We start from the raw sequence: 15,890 nt of genomic DNA on the forward strand, positions 1-15,890 counted from the left end.
AATTTCTTATCAGAAGTTTAAAATGCTTCCTTGTGCTAAAATATTTTTAAGTGATATCCTCTGTAAAATATACTTTAGAGATATCTATAAAAATGAACTAATGACTGTAGTAAGGTAAATAAATGACAAGTTTCCAGATAATTAACAAGTTAGTCTTGAATACCACTGAAAGTCCTTGTTAGAACAAATTTCAAATCTTCGAACTTGATGGTTTATTAAAATGAAGTCTATATTCTTATTTACCATTAAACAAAATAATTTTGCCCCAAAGTAAATGGGGTAATTAGTATGTCATAATAATTTTGAAAAAATGAGGATAAGCTTTCAATGAAGTGATTACTATAAGCTTTCTGTGACATCAAAAGATGATCTGTTAAAGAATATTTCATGATAAAGTATAGATGAAGCCTAGAACTGCATCTTTTATGCAAATCTTTCATCCCATAAATTTTTTAAAATTTAAACTACTGCAAATGAGTCAAATAACAATGGTCCTTTTATCATAAAATTATCACTAACAATAAAAATGATTGATATGGTATTTGTTACTTAACTAAAATAGTATTTTTCAATAATAATGTGTAAATATAATTGAAATTAACTTTTAATAACAGAAGAACACCATCTCTTTTGGTTCTATGACTCCCACTAATTTTTTCTTTCCAAGATTAAATGCTCATTCACTCATTGGGTATACCACAGTGAACAAAACAAATAGCTAAAACAAAAATACTGATGTGTACTAAAATTCAAATAGTATTCAATAGAATATAAAGAAAACTAGTCTGAAGGGAACCCCTACTTCTGTCAATAGCAGCCATAATTAAGTTACTCAACATCTTTAGAACTCAGTATCCTAATCTTAAAAACCCCAAGGTTTTAGTAAATAATCTGTAAAATCCTTCATAGCTCTCATACTTTGGATTCTACCATGTTTCAAAATTATGGTCCAAGGCAGTTCTTACTGTGGTAATGTTTTCCCCTCTCTTTTCTCTGAGAAAAGGGCAAGCAAGCACTTTCAGATCTCTCACAGAAGCTTCCATCATCTGCTCAAGTTCAGATGTTGACAGAGAAAGGTTACACTGGAAAGAAGCTGTCAGAGCCGGAGCATCGGCTTTTGTCAGGTTGGCAACAAATACCACTTCTGGATCTGTGATCATGGCCTTTAAAGTCATATTTGGCCTTATAGAATCATCTGAAGAAACAAAAGAAGGAACAGAAAAATTTTAAAGTAAATCTTCACTTGTCTCCACATCATCTATGAGTTACTAAGTTCCTCTCAATATTTTTATCATGATGAATATGTTGACATTAATACTAGTTTTCAACACTAATTAAATGATATTATCAGATGCTGATTGTGCAAGAAAATGTAATTTGAAACCTGTCTAAAGAAGATGATTCACACTTTGATCTTAGACTTAGTCAGGAATGATGGTGTTTTGAAGTTTTGGGGCCAGAATTAAGGTATGTGCATGTATACACATATGATAATGTATTATGCTACACTGCAGGAGGAAGGAAGGAAAACTAGAGAGAGAATTATCAGGAAGAAAAGAGATGCTGGTAAAGCATTGCTATTTGTTTGGTTTCATCCAAAAGTCCATTATCGGTATCATATAATCTATAGTACAAATATATATAATATGTAAATAGATATCAGTTTCTTTATCCATTCATCTCTTGAAGGGCATGTTGGTTGGTTCCACAATCTAGCTATTTTGAATTGAGCTACTATAAACATTGATGTGGCTGAGTTACTGAAGTACGCTAATGTTAAGACCTTTAGGTATAAACTGAGGAGTGGGATAACTGGGTCAAAAGGTGGGTCCATTCCAAGTTTTCTGAGGGTTCTCCACACTGCTTTCCAGAGGAGCTGCATCAATTTGCAACTCCATCAGCAATGTAGCAGTGTGCCTTTTTCCCCACATCCATGTCAACATCTATCAATGTGTTCTTGATAATAGTCATTCTAATTGGAATAAGATGAAATCTTAAAAGTTGTTTTAATTTGCATTTTACTAATTACTAGAAATGTTGAACACTTTTTCATATATTTATTAATATATCTGTATATCTTCTTCTGTAAAGTGTCTGTCCAGTTCCTTGGCCCATTTATTGAATGGGTTCTTTGTATTTTTGGTGGAAAGTTTTGTAAAGATATCAAGAATGATTACTATTTAAGAAACATTAAAGGTAAAAATAATATTCTGACCTTACCAGTAAAAGTTAGTTTTCCAATCTTACTGGGTTATGCACTGGAGGAAAAAAAATGCCTGATCTTAAATAATTATACATGAATACAGAAAATCACTGATCTACTTGGTAATGCTGATGTACAAAAATTACAGAGTTGAAAGTGGCTTCAGCAAACACCTAGGTCTGACACTGGTAAACTGTCTGACACTTTAAAGAGTTAAAGGTGATATCTAGGGTAGTCATGCTAGGTCTCATTCTGTCTTTTCAACTGTTCTTCAATGTGCTATAATTCTTTAAAGTTTGATAGATTTCTACTATACCTCTCTCTTCAAAATGTTTACTTACTAATAAAGCTTTTATGTAGAATATGTTTAAATCTGAAAGCCGAATTTATCTTCTCATTCTCTACTACTCTTTTCTGTTTGTAACTTTTGTTAAAAAGCACAAGTAGTCATTTCTGAAAGGTAAATTCTGCTAACCTTTCTCTATCTTGACTTTCCCTGTGGCAGTCTGTCTTGGTGGAATCTGTATTTCTTTTGCCATATTTTCAGGTCTCTGAGGCACAGCTTTGATAAAGAAATCTGCCACAGTCATCAGAAACTCCACACTGGCACATACATAGAGCTTGTCAAGAACAGCCTCAACTTGACTTCCGTTTTTGTCTTGTTTGTAACTTATATCAATCATAGAACTGTTGCTATCTTGGTCATTCTTTTTGTCGATCATCCTAGAAAAAAAAAAAAATATATATATATATATAATTCATTATTTCAGTTCTGCTGAAATAAAAAAGATGAAAATTTTTCTATATATTTTAATCATCTTGCTTTCATCTTTCAGTTTCTAACCTGAATAGAAAACAGGACAGCATTAATTGGAATGTAATTACCTAATTAGCAGCCAAGACATAGTCTCCTAATCGCCAAAGTAACATTTATGTGATTAAGTAATAACAGAAACACCAATGATTACTAGAAACAAATTTGGGAAATTAACAAAGCATATCAATGTGGTTCCACAAAATGTAAGACAACCTCTTTGTGTATATTATTTTATTAAATAAAAACTTCCTGAAGGAATTTATTTCCAAAGATCAACCTATGTACTTTGATATGAAAGTATTCACTGCATCTTAAATTAAGGAGTGTTTATTAAGTATCTTCACAGATAGTTCCTATACATCCTCACATGTGCTAGAAAGACCAGACCACCAAACAGATGGTGGCATTTATCAACCTTGCCTACAAATCTGTGGACTGCTAGACATGAAATCTAAAAGCTAGAAAAGCTGGTTGCATGAAAGCACTCTTGCCTCATTTATAATTTCTCAAAAAAAAGAAAGGACTCAGAACTATCCAGTGTGGGAAGTCATCCAAGGCCAGAAAATACAACTAGGGTTGGTGAGCTGTCAGACAAGGATATCTGGCTCCCAGGAACTGGCAATTATTAAGAGATTATTCCAGATCACCTGGAGGATGTGGTATCCATGCAGTGGCTCACCACCCCAGAATTTGCAGATTTTGTTGGGATAACCCACTAGAGCAAATGGCTTCCTTAAAAGTCCACCCCATCCTGTTTCTCACCAAAGCAGTTCCTCCTGGCCCCCTTTTACCTATATGACTATAAATAATGGACAGGTAGCCTCCTCCATCTTATTAGAGCCAGATCTTAGCATGGCTCAATCTGTCACTCCCCCTCTGATTCAAAAGAGATTATTTTCTCCTGTGGTTTTTCTATTAAATAAGTTTCTTAGCGATTAATTTACAACCAGCTCATCCCTCTGACCGAAACCCCACCCCTCACCCACACTGGACATGTGTCAAGAATTCAATGAAGTCCAATTTAGTAACATAGTTTTTTCCCTTAAAAATAATCAAGTACAAAATATTATGTGTCTCATTTGAGAAAGGAATACAAATATAATTAGGCTATTCCAGTCAAATATTTTCCTTTTTATAGTAGATGATCTAAGTTCAACTTTCAAAAAAATGGGTTGATAATGTTATCATGCTAGGGATTCTATTCCTTTTAAAAATGAAAAAGAAAATGCAGAATTGTTTTGAAAGAGGGGGAGGAGAGACAAAAGAGAGACCCATAGCTTTAAGGCTTTAAAAAAAAAATCTGCCTGCAGGAGACAATTTGAGAAAATATATTACCAATATATCACACTGTGGATTTAACAATTAAAATTTAATTCTCTTATTAGTCCTCATTTTCAAGATTGCACTCCATTTTATCAATAAACTTCCCTTTAATTTAAATGAAATTAAATGAAATGTAAAGCTAAATCTGATATTAGCACTACTTCTTGATGCAATTCAAACCAGAAAGTATGACCACAAGGCAGAGACCTCTTTTGATGATCCTAAGCCCAAATGCTTGGTAACAATACGAAATGCAATGTCAACCTTAATGTACAGAAAATTCAGGTCTGACAAACCTTGATGTTGCTCTCTCAATGCCTTCTCTGTGATCGTCAAGTGTACATGTCTTAAGTTTAATGCTGACATTCACTGAACCATCCTTGAACATCTTCCCTGCAGAGGCCATCAGATATAGTCTGAGCTCACCAAGACGGAAACTGTCATTATGAAATGCAAGTTTGGATTCCTGTGGTATATTTTTCAAGCAAAAGAATCAATTATCTTTAAATATTACATAATTATTTTTAAACACATTTCTTAATTCAGAGCTTAAAAGCAAATTAATCTTACAAATTTTAAAAGTACTAGTGCTAAAACACACAAATACAACCAAGAGTAATATGCAAGTTCATGAATACATACATGTATACAAGTAAATACATGTGTGTGCTCACATTTAACAATGATTAATGTATAAAATTAATTTGATACACAGTCTGATGCAAATAAAAATAAATGGTAAACATTTGTGTCAGTTAATCACATAATCTAATATTTAATGAGCTCTCTTCTATTAAAAAAAGTGTGTAAGAACTATGGAGTTTAAGAAAAAGGAACAGGTTGATAGGTAACCTCAGTGAGCTTATACATTAAAGAAACATCACAAAGACATGATTGTAAGTTGTGAATGATAAAATATCTTGTAATAGTAATTTTATTATTATTTATATCTTCCTATATTCCAATATTATCAGTGGATAATTCCAAATTTATTCAATATTGAGTGATTAGACAAAGAATATATAGTAAAAACTCAGAGAAGTCAAATAGGTCATTATGGGTTAGGAAAAATTCAAGGAGAAAGTGAGAACTTCACTGCAACTTGGTGGCTAAATGGGATCAGATAGCCAAGAGGGTAGAAGACATTCTACGTGGGGTAAAAACAGTTGATCATTCAAGATGCTATTTCAGGGCACCGAGGAAGGTGGTAAGGCTGGAACATTCCAATTAAAGAATGGTAAGGAATGAAATTAGAAAGAAAACCAGAGGCCTAATTAAGGTCTCAAATCCCATACTAAATATTTTAAACTTTTATTTATAGGAAAAAGAATCTCAGTTCTTACTCCACCATAACACATAATTCCAGTACTCTAAGCAAGATGAAATCTTATAAAGAACAGATCCCATCTAAGACACCAAAAAACAAAAATACTGCATGGAAGTAAAGTACATCAGTCACAGCTGCTCACTAGGGACCATGGCCTTGGTGAGAGGTATGTTGGTGATGTGCAATCCTTAGAACACTGGTTACTCCACACCTTCTCTATTCCAGAGAGTATACTGCATGCAAGTGGGTCAGAATGACACCATTACTGGAAAATTTCAAATGCATTTAAAAATGGAAATATTTCATAAACGTCTGTAACTATGGGTAGATGATCACAACACATTAAATGTTTCCTAATATAGTTATTAATGTAAATAATTTGGAGCCACCATATCTGTTTTGTTGTTGTTATTGTTTGGTTTTCTTCCTTTTCCTAAGGGGAAACTCACATAAACACCAAATGTTCTAAGTAGAATGGGAAATTTTAAATGACTCCATGGATTCACTTAGGACACAGAACTTGTACCAATGTCTGGAATGGATAAAAGGAAGCCACTGCAGTACATGTCTGTGAGCCACTAAGGGGCTCCAATAAAGAATAGTGAGGACTGACAGAGGACTGACATTCCCTCAAAGAAAAATTGACAGTATTCAGTGTTTAAATGAATAAGGAATGTGAACAAAGAAAGAAGGAAAAAAGATAGCAAGATTCTAAGGCTGGGGAACTAGCAGATGACTATCCTTAAGGGAAATGAAGACTGCATTTAGCTGATCATTTGCTATAAGGTCATTTTCTGATGTTTTCATGAACATTAGACACTAGAAATGAAGACAGTTTATTGCACAAATGACAGACATTAGCCTAAAGCTCAACAGTAACAATATATGAATGCTATCTAATTTTTAGAAAACACTATGAAATAGGAATCTCTTTTTTGATACTGAGGTATTGAACTCAGGGGCACTTGACCACTGAGCCACATCCCAAGCCCTATTTTGTATTTTATTTAGAGACAGGGTCTCACTGAGTTGCTTAGCACCTTGCATTTGCTAAGGCTGCCTTTGAACTCGTGATCCTCCTGCCTCAGCCTCCTGAGCCACTGGGATTATAGGTATGTACCACTGCACCCAACTGAAATATGAATTTGTATATAAAAATGAACATTAACAACAGATATGATACCTACATTATATGGCATACATATTATAGATACTAATATAAAATTAACTAATAAAATATTTTTAGAAGGCACTATATAATAAATAGCTTTCTAAAATACCAATGACATATTATTTAGTTCAAATCATTATGGCACTAGACTTCCAATATTTTAATTGGTATTCTTAATATAAATTTACCACATATAACATCTATTCAATATAAACACAATTAATGATTATATCATAGATAATTATGAATTTAAAAACAATCATCTAAGGTTCTAAAAGTACCACTAAATCATTTTTATTAAATAGGTTTATATTCATACAAATACATCACATGCACACACAAACACACACACACCTGGCTATGTAATAAAACAGTGTATGATTAATCACTCATATACAAGATTCTTCCATTAGCATTAGAGTAAAATGTGCTTTGGTACTGATGTTACTTAAGAAGAAATAAACCCTGAATGATTTTCCTTGGCCTAATAAACACTAACAAAGTGAAGATCTACTAAAAAAATTTTAAAGAGTCATATCAAAAAAAATGCCAATATTCTAAAACAAAGCAAAGAATTTTTCTCTACAGAAATTTACTACATACCTGATTGATATCATTGTTATAAAGGACAATGGAAAGAGATTCAAAATGAAAGTCATATTGGAGAGTAATATTCTGGTCCATAGAAGGCTTTGAGTCTGTTGAATGTTCTTGATCTGACATAACAAAAAGAAACATGAATATAAAAATGAGAAAACTTTTAAGTAGGTATATTGCTTTCTACATATTTAAAAGTTAGGATACTAATTTATTATTATTAGTTTATATCTGGCTTCCTAGTATTCTTTAAGTCATATTATAAGACAATAAAAATGATTATTCCATATTAGTTTAGTACAGGGCAAAGTGGCAGAGGCAAACTATTCAGAGTTTTTAAAAAAGAGACTACCTTGTAAAAAGTATCAAGACAACTTTTTAAAAAGTCCCTCCAAAGTAAGACTACTAATAACAGAGTTAATAATTATAAAGGCACTTTTATCTAACTGATTCAAGCCATTCCCAAGTGATTTTGTAGTTGAAGTTATAGGAAAGTCGAACACTTTGCCCTGAATTAGATAGCAAAAAATACTCTGCTAGTCAACTACTCTTCTCACTATCTTTAATTATCTGCATTACCCACTACCTCTGTAAGAATAGAATGCAACTCAATAGCAATTTTGTCCAAATATGTCAGGTGGGGGTGCCTTTGAAATTTTGTGAAGACACTTAGAGAAGTAGTTTAGTATTTTCTCTGATTTTCAGACAAATAGGACAGATGGAAGAGATTCTGCTTTCGAACACTCTTATAAATGATTTTGAAATTGATTTTATATTTTTGATCATTCTATGGCAAACTTCACTCTTGTATAATTTTATCAATGTAAGGCTTCCCTCCCCAAAATGGGAAACCCTAGAGTTTTTTCCTCTACCTTTCCTGAAAATAATTTATATTCCATCTTTGTCATCTTTGACATTGCACCTGAATTCCCAAATTTTCTCAAGGACCACTGCAACCACACAGTGAGAACCAGATATACAAAATTTGACCACAGCTGAATCTAATGAGATCAATAACCACATAAAGTCTACCTGTCATGATTTATTCATCTCTATACTATTTTGGTCTATAACAACAACCTGCTCATCTAGCATTTGTTCACATGGTAGCACAAACCCAACCTGAGAAATGATGGCCTCACTAAGCTTATGTAACACTCAAAACTATGTACTGTAATGAGAAACCTTATTCTGTACACTGTTGTCATGATGTGTTCATGAAATTCCAAAACATGCCTGGCCTATCTATAGTAGTAGTATTGGTACACTTCTACTAAGTGGCAGATTTACCAAATAAGCTGATAGTCTGAAAGAATTCTAAAAGCTCAAGGAGTAGCCTGTGATCATTTTAAGGACAAGAAGCATTCATCTCTTTTTAGCCATGAAAATATTAACCTACTTACAGTCTGATAAAACATCTAATAATACCAATGACTCTCATCTAATAATACAAATTAAAAAAAAGTAAAAGTATAATATTTCATATAATCTGCTTAAGAAAGAAGGAACCTTATCTTTTAGGAAAATTATCATTTAAAAATGAATTTGACCTAACATTACAGCTCAAAGCCCTAGAAAAAGAAGAACAGAATAACAGCAAAAGTAGAACAAGACAGGAAATAATTAAAATCAGAGCTGAAATCAATGAAATTAAAACAAAAGAAACAATTCAAAAAATTGACAAAACAAAAAGTTGGTTCTTTGAGAAAGTAAACAAAATAGACAAACCCTTAGCCACACGAACAAAGAGGAGAGAGAAAACTCAAATTACTAAAATTTGTGATGAAAAAGGAAATATCACTACAGACACCACTGTGATACATAATGAGAAGCTACTTTGAAAATCTGTATTCCAACAAAATAGAATCTACCGAAGACACTGATAAATTTCTAGAGACATATGCTCCTCCCAAACTGAACCAGGAGGACATGCACAATTTAAACAGATCAATATCAAGCAATGAAATAGAAGAAGCCATTAAAAACCTAGCATCCAAGAAAAGCCCAGGACCAGACAGATTCTCAGCCGAGTTCTACAAGACCTTCAAAGAAGAACTCATTCCAATACTTCTCAAAGTATTCCAGGAAACAGAAAAGGAGGGTACCCTACCAAACTCATTCTACGAAGCTAATATCACCCTCATACCCAAACCAGGCAAAGACACATCAAGGAAAGAAAATTTTAGACCAATCTCCATGATGAATATAGATGCAAAGATGCTTAACAAAATATTGACAAACCGTATACAAAAACATATTAAGAAAATCATGCACCATGATCAAGTGGGGTTCATCCCTGGAATGCAAGGATGGTTTAACATCTGTAAATCAATAAACATAAACCATCATGTCAATAGACTTAAGAATAAGAATCATATGGTTATTTCCATTGATGCAGAAAAAGCATTCAACAAAATACAACACCCCTTCATGCTCAAAACACTAGAAAAAATAGGGATAGTAGGAACATACCTGAACATTGTAAAGACTATTTATGCTAAGCCCATGGCCAACATCATTCTTAATGGAGAAAAACTGAAACCATCCCTTTAAAAACAGAAACAAGACAGGGATGTCCTCTTTCACCACTTCTAGTCAACATTGTCCTCGAAACTCTAGCCAGAGCAATTAGACAGACTAAAGAAATTAAAGGGATACAAATAGGAAAAGAGGAACTTAAGCTGTCACTATTTGCTGATGACATGATTCTATATTTAGAGGATCCAAAAAACTCCTCCAGAAAACTTCTAGACCTCATCAATGAATTCAGCAAAACAGCAGGCTATAAAATCAACATGCATAAATCTAAAGCATTTTTATACGCAAGGGACGAAACAGCTGAAAGGGAAATGAGGAAAACAACTCCATTTGCAATAGCCTCAAAAAAAAAAAAAATACAAAAACAAAAAAAAAAAATACTTGGGAATCAATCTAACCAAAGAGGTAAAAGATCTCTACAATGAAAACTTCAAAACATTGAAAAAACAAATTGAGGAAGACCTTAGAAGATGAAAAGATCTCCCATGTTCTTGGATAGGCCGAATTAATATTGTCAAAATGGCCATACTTCCTAAAGTGCTATACAAATTCAATGCAATTCCAATTAAAATCCCAATGACGTACCTTACAGAAATAGAGCAAGCAATCATGAAATTCATCTGGAAAAATAAGAAACCCAGAATAGCTAAAGCAATCCTTAGCAGGAAGAATGAAACAGGGGGTGTTGCAATACCAGAACTTCAACTGTACTACAAAGCAATAGTAACAGAAACGGCATGGTATTGGCACCAAAATAGACAGGAAGATCAATGGTACAGAATAGAGAACACAGACACAAACCCAAATAAATAAAATATTCTCATACTAGACAAAGGTGCCAAAAATATACAATGGAGAAAAGATAGCCTCTTCAACAAATGGTGCTGGGAAAACTCGAAATCCATATGCAACAGAATGAAACTAAACCCCTATCTCTCACCCTGCACAAAAATCAACTCACAATGGATCAAGGATCTTGAAATCAGACCAGAGACCCTGCATCTTATAGAAGAAAAAGTAGGTCCAAATCTTCACCTTGTTGGCTTAGGATCAGACTTCCTTAACAGGACTCCCATAACACAAGAAATAAAAGCTAGAATCAATAACTGGGATAGATTCAAACTAAATAGCTTTTTCTCAGCAAAGGAAACTATCAGCAATGCGAAGAAAGAGTGGGAGAATATCTTTGCCACTCATACTTCAGATAGAGCACTAATTTCCAGAATATATAAAGAACTCAAAAAACTCTACACCAAGAATACAAATAAACCAATCAACAAATGGGCTAAGGATATGAACAGATGCTTCACAGGAGATCTACAAGCAATCAACAAACATATGAAAAAATGTTCACCATCTTTAGTAATAAGAGAAATGCAAATCAAAACTACCTTAAGATTCCATCTCACCCCAATTAGGAATGGCGATTATCAAGAATACAAGCAACAATAGGTGTTGGCGAGGATGTGGGAAAAAAGGTACACTCATACATTGCTGGTAGGGTTGCAAATTAGTGCAGCCCCTCTGGAAAGCAGTGTGGAGATTCCTTAGAAAACTTGGAATGGACCCACCATTTGACCCAGCTATCCCACTCCTCGGCCTATACCCAAAGGACTTAAAATCAGCACACTACAGAGATACAGCCACATCAATGTTCATAGCTGCTCAATTCACAATAGCCAGATTGTGGAACCAACCTAGATGTTCTTCAATTGATGAATGGATAAAGAAACTGTGGTGTGTATATATATATATATATATATATATATATATACAGTGGAATATTACTCAGCTATAAAGAATAATAAAATTATGGCACTTGCAGGCAAACGGATGAAATTGGAGAATATCATGCTAAGTGAGATAAGCCAATCTCTAAAAACCAAAGGATGAATGATCTCGCTGATAAGCGGATGATGAAACTTAATGGGAGGTGGGAGAGGGGCAAGAATGGAGGAAGGAGGAACTGTATAGAGGGAAAAGAGGGATGGGAGGGGTGGGGGAGATGGAAAAAATAACAGAATAAATCAAACAGCATTACCCTATATAAATGTATAATTAAGCAAATGGTATGCCTTTACTCCATGTACAAACAGAAACAACATGTATCCTATTTGCTTACAATTAAGATAAATTAAAATTAAAAAAATAATAATAAAAAAATGCATTTGAAAGCTTCAGTAATTTTTAAAAGTTCAGTTTTAATTATCTGAAAATTCCCTGACTTATCTGATTATATCATTTTCCCATAAAGTCAGTTGTAAAGTAAAGTTGTTACTATGAAAGAATACATTTCTTTCTCATGGTTCTGTGCTCTGAATTATTTTTGGACCTTATTTTACTGCTTGCCTACTTTGATTTTTCTCTCAAGGAATACACTACCTCAGTGCCTAGTGAATTCAGCTTTTCACAAGTATAGGGTAAATAAGCATCATGCAAGCAAAGACAGGTGACCCTTCCCCTTGTAGTACACAATGGGCACACCCACCTCTACCAGTACAATAATGAATCAATTCATACCACATTATGCTGGCCAACTAAAATAATACTAAATATAAATATCACATAGACAATAATCACTACAAAATTCATTGACATACCTTTGAGGTAGACAGGCCCACTCAGAACATCTTTCCTCACTCTTACAGCCTCCTGTACAGATTGTGTAGGGCTTGGCTGTGAAGAAGCTTCTCCAAGATTTTCCAGCAAAATTTTCATTAAAACTCTTAAGTCATCTTCACTGAGAGCAACCTAAAAACCACCGATAAGTTGTTAATAGAAAGTAATTAAAAGTCCAGAATATGATATCTGTATCAATGTATGGTCCCTCAAATTAACTAACTGATCATTTATTCTATTTTATTTATTTATTTACTTTTAGTACCAGGGATTGAACCTGAGGACACTTAACCACTTAACAGAGTCCAGGCCCCCGCCTTTTTTTTTTCTTTCTTTTATGAAACAGGGTCTCACTAAGATGCTTAGGCCCTCCCCAAGTCTGTTCATCTATTATAAAAAGAAAGAGAGACAAGTAGTTGTGAGCAGAAACACCAGGAAAGAACAAGGTGATCCTGTCTAGTATGAGACTTCCTCTCTGTGTAAACACACTTCTGCCTCCTCCTACAGCCCAGCCCCTGCTCTGTCACTTCAACACCTTTCCTGCCCTGGCCTCTGACTCTGTTGCCCTGTTCCTGAATATGACCTGTTCCCATTCCTGTCTCTCTGTCTCCATTCTGTCTCTTTTCTCACCCAGGGCCAGTTCTTTCTTCTACATTATTCACTCCCCTCCATATTCAATGTAGGAAGGGTGCTGTTCGATTACTCCTGCTATGTAGTGTATTCTCAGTACACATACATCTGGACATTAAAACACACACACACACACACACACCTATTTAGGGGTTGTGGCTCAGTGGTAGACACTTGTGTGAGGCACTGGGTTCAATTCTCAGCATCACATATAAATAAATGAATAAAATAAAGGTCCATCAACATTTAAAAAAATACAAACTCCATTTAAAAAAACACAGAAACACCTATATAATTTATCAAAAATAACACCTCTTATGATAAAAACAAATACAGCTACAAAGTATTTTTTAAACCAAAAGGCACAACATCCTTGTTCATCTTTTACCTTTACAGAAGGGTATATGTGACCCTCCCAAAAAAAAAAAAAAAAAAAAGAAACGTACTGAGTCAGACAGATCCCTATCAGCTGTACCACATTCAAGTTTTGTTGTGGGTCAAGATTCTCATCTTCCTCAATTCAAGTCTTTCATTCTATAAAATAGGAATAAAAGCAGCTTCCTCCCAGAACAACAAGTCTCTCGAAACTGCCATGACCATTAAGATGCATTAAATCAGCTTCCTGTGGAGCTTTTTATCCTTCTATCTTTTGTAAATTTTCCCTGCAGACACAGTGGTCCAAAGGGCTTATTTTAAGATTTTGTACATAAATTTACACAAGCAAGCATACGTGCACAGCACTTTCTCCTCTAAACGCCACAGTAACCTGTGTCCCCAAAATTAAACCTCTATGGCTGGAAATTGCTCCTTCCTTGCTTAAAGAAAAGAAGGAAGATATTTAAGCACAAGATAATGGTCAGGAACTTGTTTGCAGCAAGCCCCAGTCCTCAGGTAGCAGGTATAACACTAGAGCCTCAGAACTTCCATTCCTGGATCTGGGCCTCACTCCCCTTTCCCTGTCTCTCCACCTCCATTCAGCCTCTCTCAGCAAGTACCAGCATCTTCTACAAAATTTACTCCCCTTCAAATTCAATACAGGAAGAGTGCTATTCAGTTTTTGGCTCCTACTAAGAAGTAAAAAGATTTTCTCTTGCTTTGTGGCTCTTGTGATACCAACCAAGCTATTACAGTTGCCTGAAGTTACTTCAGCATCTCCAGTTTGCTGCGGGTAAAATGAGCAACTGATCAGATGTTAGACAGATGTTAGATGTTCAGTAAGTGTGAAGGACAATTGTAAAAGGTGTCCCTACAGTTCTTTGAAAAAAATCAAGCTGATTCACTGGGAACAATCTGTTGGTATTAGTCACCTAATGCCGCTTCTTAGCAGCTCCTCAAACACAGGAAAACTATACAGTCCATGAACAAAGAGTACTTAAAGAAACCTGGATGGCTGACAAATTAGGCAGTGAAAACTTTATCCACTGTGGCTGCACTGTTTCATTAACAAGGGTCATTTGGTCAAAGTCATGATCACACTTTGATGCTAACCTGTTCTGCTACTTTTTTGTTTCTTTTGAAATACTTCAAGCATAAAGGAAAAGAACAGAGAATACTATAATCACCCCCTATACATCTTCACCTAGTTTTATCAAATCTTATCAAGTTTCTACATTTCCTTCAGATCTTTCTCCCCTTTACAAATATAGTTGAACGCCCATGTGTACCTCTGTGAGATTCTACTACCTTCCACTTTCATCCCCATGGAAAACCATTATCCTAAATAATTATTCACTTCATGTCTTATAAACAATATATATTGGAAAAATATATATTACTATATATTATTTACCACTACTACATGCCTTATAAACAATATATATTGACTATATATATACATATATATAACACATTGCCTTGCTTCCTGCAAATTTTAAAATAATACATAACTGCACTATCATTTTGCAATTTACTTTTTCCATTTTTGTGTTTAAGATGTATTCATCTGTTTCATGTAGTTCTTAGTCATTCACTTTGTATATGCTTCACAATGTACATATATGGGAAGAGCATAATTGTATTCACATTCTTCTACTGATAAGACATTTAGGTTTTACTTTGGCTTTCAGTAAACCTATAACTTCATAATCTCTGTAAAGACGTGTCAAATATTAGTCCTGGAATCTAGTCTCTTAAGAGAAGACACCTAAACTATGAAATAGAGACTACATAAAGAATACCCCAAAAGACATAATTCAATTTTTTTCATATACTATATCCACCAATAAATAAACACAGAAAATTTTCATTTCCACAAGATCCAATTTTAATTTCTTTCTTACTATAATTTTACTACCTTGACCCTTCCTATTTTATCTCAAAACCAACCTGAAAATAATCACAGATATCAAAAACTACTCAATTACTAAATTTGTATTTGCTTTTCATACACTTCAGTCTCTCTCTTACCTCAATTTTTGCTGTTTGGCTTCAACAGTTTCACACAGAGGTTAATGATAATCACAAGAATCCTATCCTTTATGATGACCTTCAACCAGTCTCACCTCCTTCTGTGAGCTAAACCTAACCAGCTAACTTACCATTGAAAATACTGCTACATTTATATGCTTACCAAATAAACACACTTGCCTATTTAGAATGATGTTCACTTTTCATAGTAAAAGAAGGTTTTTACACACAAAAATACTACAAAATTATTGTACCTAAT

At 34.0% G+C, this 15,890-nt stretch overlaps 1 protein-coding gene across 1 annotated transcript in view; it reads right to left on the reverse strand.

The window, feature by feature from the left end:
• The window catches only part of VPS13C (vacuolar protein sorting 13 homolog C), a 166,325-nt gene that overhangs the window by 54,877 nt on the left and 95,558 nt on the right, over positions 1–15,890 (reverse strand). Inside the window, 5 exon segments of the mRNA XM_079125610.1 lie at positions 966–1,195; positions 2,679–2,926; positions 4,640–4,809; positions 7,445–7,557; positions 12,577–12,727. Coding sequence (XP_078981736.1) covers positions 966–1,195; positions 2,679–2,926; positions 4,640–4,809; positions 7,445–7,557; positions 12,577–12,727 — 912 coding nt within the window.

The sequence above is a fragment of the Sciurus vulgaris genome, assembly GCF_902686455.1.
Source record: "Sciurus vulgaris genome assembly, chromosome: 2".
Taxonomy (NCBI): Eukaryota; Metazoa; Chordata; class Mammalia; order Rodentia; family Sciuridae; genus Sciurus; species Sciurus vulgaris.